The sequence below is a fragment of the Erigeron canadensis genome, chromosome 5, assembly GCF_010389155.1.
Source record: "Erigeron canadensis isolate Cc75 chromosome 5, C_canadensis_v1, whole genome shotgun sequence".
NCBI classification, from domain to species: domain Eukaryota; kingdom Viridiplantae; phylum Streptophyta; class Magnoliopsida; order Asterales; family Asteraceae; genus Erigeron; species Erigeron canadensis.
Window position 1 is genome coordinate 38,219,044 of NC_057765.1, and position 7,323 is coordinate 38,226,366.

A 7,323-nucleotide genomic window follows, 5' to 3' on the forward strand; every position below is an offset into this window, starting at 1 on the left:
AGCAACGAGTCACCCACCGATTCGTCTCGTTTTCACCTTATTTTGACTCGACTCATACGAGTCAACTCGTGACTCGTACGAGTTTGACAACTATGTGTATAAGTATCATTAGAGTACAAGTATCAACTACACCAGTGTGGTAAAAATAATAAAAAGGTATGATACTAATATCAATTCTTATAAATTTTAAGACGTTTATGCAATTAAACTTAAATTAAGATAACGTGGATAGATTAATTGGCTTTTTTTAGTGAAAAAAAAAAGTGTTTTGCTTTATAGCGAGAAAGATGAGTTTTGTTCAGTTGTTTGGGTTTCTATTTAAAGCAATTAGTTAACTTTGATAAAAGATATCTGGTCATATAGGTGTGGTGCTGCTCAAATAGTCAAACGATCTTTTCGTTATATGCTACGTTTTTTAGTTTAAAACTTCTAAAGCATTACAAACCAATAATAATTTGTCTTACATTAAGATTCAAATTTGTTAACTCGATCTACTCTGAATGCTACTAGGGCAGCTAGCGGAGTGTGATATAAACCTTTGAGATTGTATACACAATTTGTCCATATCATCTAGTAATACATCCTTATATATCATAACTCAATATCGCCTCCTTTTTTTGAAGAACTAAAGCCGAAAGTTAAGGGAATAAAACTTCAACCTTAAACATCAATGTACACAAAGTGTTCCAACCATTTCCCTCAAAATTGCCCCTCTGATGTAGCTGGGGACTGGGGGTATCATCTTTCTTAAATTATGCAAGATTCGTGTATAATACCAAAGAAGATCCTGAACCAGGATTTATATTTCGGGAGAACATCAATTCTTTGCTGATGCCTGCTCTGAAAGATACCTACATATAACAATACAAAGTTATGCACCAACAGTGGCTGTCGGTTATGCAATTCAAAATTATGACTATCTGCCTGAGATGCTTATAGGACGACTATGTTGACTTCAACAGTCAAGTTCACTTAAAAAATATATAATTGAACTAGTTTGGTATTAAAGGCTATTACTGTAGATGTGATGATATAAAAATATCTCTTGTGTACTAAGAAAACATAAAACATCACTTACTTGCCAGTGTAGAAACCCGCAGAAAACCAAGCATTCAATACTACTGAAAGATCCGTTTCAGATGTCTTGTGTTGCCCCACGTCTCTTGAACCTGCATCTACTTCTTGGCCTTTCTTTCCCTCTGCAATTCATACACAAGTAGTGATGCTAACTTAATCACATGCAACAGGTTCATCGAAAAAATAATATAACTGTAAAACTTATCTATTATTTGTTCATAAGCATACTGACCTTGGCCTAGATCAGGTATACCAGAAGATTCTTTGGTAGCTGATCGAATAGCTTTCTCTACAGCTCCCATTGCTTCTTTAATAAAAGCATTATCTTCTAAAGAAATTGAGTTTCCATTATGAGTAAATGATGTGCTACCAGCACAAGTTTCACCGGATGGAACTGCTGCCGATGAGGTGTGTTGTGCAGTCGGGTATACATAAGGACGGCAAGAGCATACAGGCGGTTCAGAAGTTTGGGGTGCAGGCACAGTATTGTATTGAGAATCATAAGCAGCACCATAATCATAACCATAACCTTGATAGTCCCAATTGCCATATTGGTAAAGCTGTTCTAATACTTTTTGCCTTTGTTCCTCAATAGCATTATATTGGTTGAGTAAATTGTTATAATGTTCGGCACTTTCTACATCATCATAAGCAACATCTACCTGATCACGATTTGAAGGGCTCACAAGTTGCTCAACGACTTCTGAAGTACAATTTTCAGTTACTGAAGAATCCGCAGCCTCTCCTGTATGTGTTGTGTTCTTTGGTTCGTTGGTGATGTTATCACCTGTCTTCATGTATGCACTATATACAAAAAAAAAGTATTGCTTTAAGGTACAGAGATAAGACATTGGATAATTACAAAAACACAAACCTTTTAATTTCATTAGATTGATCAGAGACATCAGGTCCTCTTTCTTCTGTCTCTTTTGTGATTCTTTCTTCCTTAAGAGAACCATTGTCACCTTGAATATGCATTATCTGAACAAAACGCATTCATTGTAAATGGTCAATATATATCATTAACAATCCTGTTCTGTGTTTAGTGAAGGTTGCACAGAGGTGTATTTCGCGAATGAATTGTCCCGCCACATGGACTAACTCATGTGTTTTCACTTATTCTCATACATGATTGAGGTCATAAAAATTCACAAAGCATTAACAACGTGAAACTTGAGCAGTCCACATGTCCCACCCCAAGGACAGTATCTGGAAGACTGTTTTCGGACTAACTCAATGTCCCCAATAAGAAGGGTATTCACAAGATCCTCCCATCCAGAACCAACTGGGTACAGACTTAAGAGTTGGCTCAATGGCTCCAATGTTGTAAATTGCACGGATTGGATGCGGGTATCCACTGGAACTCCCTCCCAACCACTTATTTCAAAAAAATTTCTTTGCATATTCATTGTTTCAATTCTTCTAAGTTTTTGACCTTATGCTTAGCTACAGACAGCTCCTATCTTAACCTTGACTAGCTTTCAAAAGAATAAATTACTTATCAATGCCAACATATGTCAGAAATTTAACGTAGCTCCTTAATCCTTTTAACATATTTCAAATGTAGAATACGATTTTCTGCCACATTTACATCCTTTACCAAACCAATAAAACTGTGAAAAAATATGAAAGAAAGAAGAAGCACTTCTTGCATTATTTTCTCAAAAGTAATATTCATCAAAGCAAGGCCTATGTAGTCTTTACTTTGGTTCGTATCAATATGACAATATCCCAATCAGGAACATATAACAGTTGTATTCCTATAAGTATAAACTAGTAAACACACAACTTTCTTAAACCAACACTCTACCAATCACATACCATCACTTTTGTATAAAACGTTCACATTCTTTATCTACAATTCCCTCCCATCCACTTATTTCAAAATCTCCTCTTTGTATATTCATTGTTTCAATTAATCTAAGCTTTTGACCTTATGCTTACCTACTGAAAGCTCCTATCTTTAACCTTAACTAGCTGTAACAAGAATAAATTGCAAACGCTCCTATCTTTAGCCTTAAGTAGCTTTAAAAAGAATAAATTACGAAAACTCCTATCTATACCCTTAAATAGCTTTAACAAGAAGTATTTACTAATCAATGCCAACAGATATCAGAAATTTCTCGTAACTCCTTAATTGTTTTAACATATTTCAAACGTAAGAATACAACTTTCCGTCACATTTACATCCTTTACCACACCACATAAAACTGCGAAAAAAAGGAGAAGAAGCACTTCTTGCATTATTTGCTCAAAAGTAATATTCATCAAAACAAAGCCTATGTAGTCTTTAAATTAGATCCTATCAAATATATCAGTCAGGATTCAGGAACATATAACAATTGTATTCCTAAAAAGTATAAACTAGTAAACAACACACAACTTTCTTAAACCAACAGTCCTACCAATAACATACCATCAATTCTACAAAAAGCATTCACATTTTTATCTACAAAAAAAAACAAAAAACAAAAATTCTTGGGGTGGCAAGGGAAAAGGTTAGTGACAAAATTAAAAAAGTTACCAAATTTTTATATGGGCATCTGAAATTAAGCAAATCTAAACAACATTTAACAAAAAAATAATCCTTTTCTATGCTATTAAAATGCATATAGTACAATATTTTTTGAAAAACTAAATAAAGAAAGAAAGAAAGAAGGAAAAGGGGACCTTGTATTTGGAGATGGCATCATCAAGGGCTTTGACAAGGGCAGAATCGTCCAAAAGCTGAGCTTCCGCCATTGATTTCTTCAACTTCCTTCCAAGTGTGCCGCAAATGTACTGTAGCCTCTATTGGGATCTTTTGGGAGTGTTTTGTACATCGTACAATTTAAAAAACACCCTCTTCACTTCTAAGATATAACAACTTACACCCTTTAAATGTGAACAAAATATTGTTACGTGTCAATGCCTGTTTTTTCTTAATTGTAAACCTGTTTTCTTTGGGATTAAACCCGTACTTCTCCCGAAACTCCGAAAGATAAATCTCATAGAAATTGTTTCATCTTTTAATGTTTAACTAATCTTGACTTAATTCAATCAGTCATACAGACTCAAATAAAAATTTATATTTAGTATGTTAAAATGTTAATTTAGTAAATAGAATAGTTGTTAAACTTTTCTAGTTTTAATAACTAAAATCACACCACCATCACCAATCCTTATCAAAAATCGTCATAAGCCATATAAACCATGAGATATTGTTTATAACTAACAATAAAGAAAACTACAAGAAAGTACTACTTTAAAGATACTATACCAATTTATAATTGAGAAGAGGAAATACAAATTAGTTTGTTTAGCGAGATAGATATATAAAATTTATTCGTAATTGTATCATTCCTCATTATAATATGAGGTGGTAGAGGTGTTGGACCATTTAACTTGATAATCAAATTGAATCAAATTTGGGAAATTTAGTTTGAAACTATAACTCATTTCTCAATTTGGCTTGAACTCGTATTGATTTACGGTTTGGCCTTTGGTTAACTACATACAATTTTGGACCAACCCGTAAAATCTAAATTGTTACAATGAGATACATGTAAAACTTTACTGTAATATTCTGATTCTGAAGAAAAACGAAGACTTATAAAAAAAATGATGATTAAGAAAAGAAGTGAAAGTAAGAGTCATGTCACTATGTCAGTTTATTCCCAAATTGTAAAACCTGGAATAAACAAATTAAGCCACATAGGCTCATAACATCTGCCATCTTTTTTTTTTTTGAGTAAATTACACTTTTAGTCCCTAAATTTGGCTTGTTTTTCACTTTTGATTTTTAAACTTTAAAAATTAGAATTTTGACCCTAAAGTTGGCCAATTTTTTCAATAATCTCCCTTTGGCCTTACGACGTTAAAAAATGGTCGTTAACGTACGCACGTGCTAGACACGTGAGGGCACTAGTGTCATTTCGCCTTACACCAAGGGACGAAAAGTGAAAAAATAGCTACTTGAAGGACGAAAAATGAAAAAATAGATACTTGAGGGACAAAAAATGAAAATCATACAAATTAACTTATTCTTCCATTCTTTCTTTTTCGATCATCTATTCCGATCATTTTTACCGATGAAATTTTCCGACTCGACATTTATTTTCCGATGATACCTAATAAAAACTCGACTTTGAATCCAAATCTAAACCACAAACAAAATCATTTACTCAAATTCATGACATTCAAAACACAACCAATCAAACAAATTATAGTTCAAACATGCCAATCACTTTCTTTTCTTTTCTAAATTTTGATTTTAATTGAAAGGGAGACGGTAGATGGTGGTGATTCTTAGTGGCGGCGGTTGGTTGGTGGTGATTCTAGTCAGTGGGGTTGGTTGGTGGTGAATGTAAACGGCGGTGGTTGGAGGTGACTGTGGATGGCGGTGTTTGGTGGTAATTGTAGGCAGCGATGGCTGGTGGTGATTGTAGGCGGTGGTGGCTGGTGTTGATTGTAGTGGCTGGTGGTAATTATAGGCAGCGGTGTTCGAAGGTGGTGGTGGGTGACGGTTGCTCGTGGTGGTTACAGACGGCGGTGGCTGGTGTTGGTTACAGACGGCGGTGGCTAGTAGCGACGGCTGTTGTTGGTGGTTATTAGGTGGTGGCGATTGGAGAGGCTTCGGGGTAAATGGAAAATAAATGCCTAGTTGGAAAATTCCATCAGAAAAGATGATCGAAAAAGAAAGAATGGAAGAATAAATTTATTTGTATGATTTTCATTTTTCGTCCCTCAAGTAGCTATTTTTTCACTTTTCGTCCCTCAAATAGCCACTTTTCACTTTTCGTCCCTCGGTGTAAAGTGAAATAACATTAGTGCCCTCACGTGTGTATGTTAACGGTCATTTTTTAATGCCGTAAGGCCAAAAGACGATTATTGAAAAAATTGGCCAACTTTAAGGTCAAAATTGTAGTTTTTAAAGTTTAGAGATCAAAAGTGAAAAACAATGCCAACTTCAGGGACAAAAAGTGTAATTTACTCTTTTTTTATTTTTTCTTTTTTTTTTACTCGGTGATCTTTTGAACCGATTTTACACATTAACACATCAAAATCTTTTTGTTACAAACATACGAATCAATCCAACCATGAAACTGTCCTTCTCTCTTCCACCTTCCTCAAAATCATCATCAAAACCCACAATTTCTCCTTCTTCAAATCAACAAAAAGAATTCATCACAGAATTCGATCAATCCAAACCCACTTCCAATAATAACAATAACAACCAACCAATCATAATCCCCCCAATACCCAACCAGTGGAACCCAGAAACCCAAATAGTCTCCAACATCAAAACCGGTCTCAACATTCGTGACAAGAAACAAACTTGTGGTGGGCCAGGGTCAGAAACATTGTCGGAAATCGATAGATTAATGTTAATGAAACTAAAAGATGATTTAAAAACGTTGCCTGATGATAAAGGGTTAGGAGAATTTGATGATGTTTCGGTTGGAGAATTTGGGCGTGCTTATTTAAAAGGGTATGGTTGGTATGAAGGGAGAGGGATTGGGAAGAATGTTGTTGAGGATGTTAAGGTTTTCGAGTTTACGAAAAGGACTGGGAGTGAAGGATTGGGGTTTGATACGAGTCGAAAAGTTGGGAAATTGGAGAAATGTGGTGGCAAATGAGTCGGGTTTTGTGACAACAAGTGAACATGAACTGATTGGAAGGGGTTCAAGTGTAGGAAGGATTCTGGCGCTCACACGTTTATAATTTTGAGGCGTCTAGGTGTAAAAGAGGTACAATGTGCACGTGTCATTTCCAAAATTGTTTCTTTATTCGAGTTACTATGATCATGTTATTTTTTGCTAAAGTCTCAATCTTATTGAAGATTGTATAAATTTTAGAGCTTTATTTTGATATATATGTAGGTGCTGTTTTTATGATGCTTTGTATGAATATGTTTGTGGTTTTGAGTGGTAGCATTTTAGGAAGTATACGTTGTTGTTTAATCAAGGCTATCGAGTTAAGGAATTAAGATGTTGAGGATATTGTGGATTATAGACTTATTGTGCTAGAATTATTGCATTTGACATGGTTGGGCATATACTCGTATTAGTGATTAGTGATTGTTCCTATCTTATATGAACTCTGTTTCGGTTACTCTTGAACAAGACTAGATAACATTTATGATGGTTTTAAGGTGGTAAAACTAGAATGAATTAGTTTGTGGCTCGATGTGTTTGACGGGGAGTAGTTGAAACGATTACTAGCAGTCTAGCATATACGATGTGAGCTTAAGTAGCATATAGTACA

The 7,323-nt window shown here is 34.8% G+C and overlaps 2 protein-coding genes across 2 annotated transcripts; one reads left to right on the forward strand and one right to left on the reverse strand.

The window, feature by feature from the left end:
* Nucleotides 1–492: 492 nt before the first annotated feature.
* On the reverse strand, nucleotides 493–3,881 carry LOC122600634. The gene is made up of 5 exons (XM_043773381.1): nucleotides 3,748–3,881; nucleotides 1,952–2,058; nucleotides 1,310–1,881; nucleotides 1,079–1,199; nucleotides 493–851 (listed from the first exon to the last, which is right to left on the reverse strand). Exons 1-5 carry the CDS (start codon nucleotides 3,817–3,819, stop codon nucleotides 818–820), a joined length of 906 nt encoding a protein of 301 aa, XP_043629316.1. The 5' UTR covers nucleotides 3,820–3,881; the 3' UTR covers nucleotides 493–817.
* Nucleotides 3,882–6,155: 2,274 nt separating this feature from the next.
* On the forward strand, nucleotides 6,156–6,695 carry LOC122601746 (protein MOS2-like). The gene has a single exon (XM_043774486.1). The coding sequence runs from the start codon at nucleotides 6,156–6,158 to the stop codon at nucleotides 6,693–6,695; it is 540 nt and encodes a 179-aa protein (XP_043630421.1).
* The last annotated feature ends 628 nt before the right edge of the window (nucleotides 6,696–7,323 follow it).

Bases quoted from the DNA above. Each gene is read 5' to 3' on its own strand.
- LOC122600634 (XM_043773381.1), bottom strand. From the start codon at position 3,819: ATGGCGGAAGCTCAGCTTTTGGACGATTCTGCCCTTGTCAAAGCCCTT. The intron at 1,882-1,951 runs GTTTGTGTTTTT...TTTTGTATATAG, and splicing joins CAATCTAATGAAATTAAAAG to TGCATACATGAAGACAGGTG. The intron at 852-1,078 runs GTAAGTGATGTT...TGTTATATGTAG, and splicing joins GCGGGTTTCTACACTGGCAA to GTATCTTTCAGAGCAGGCAT.
- LOC122601746 (XM_043774486.1), top strand. From the start codon at position 6,156: ATGAAACTGTCCTTCTCTCTTCCACCTTCCTCAAAATCATCATCAAAA.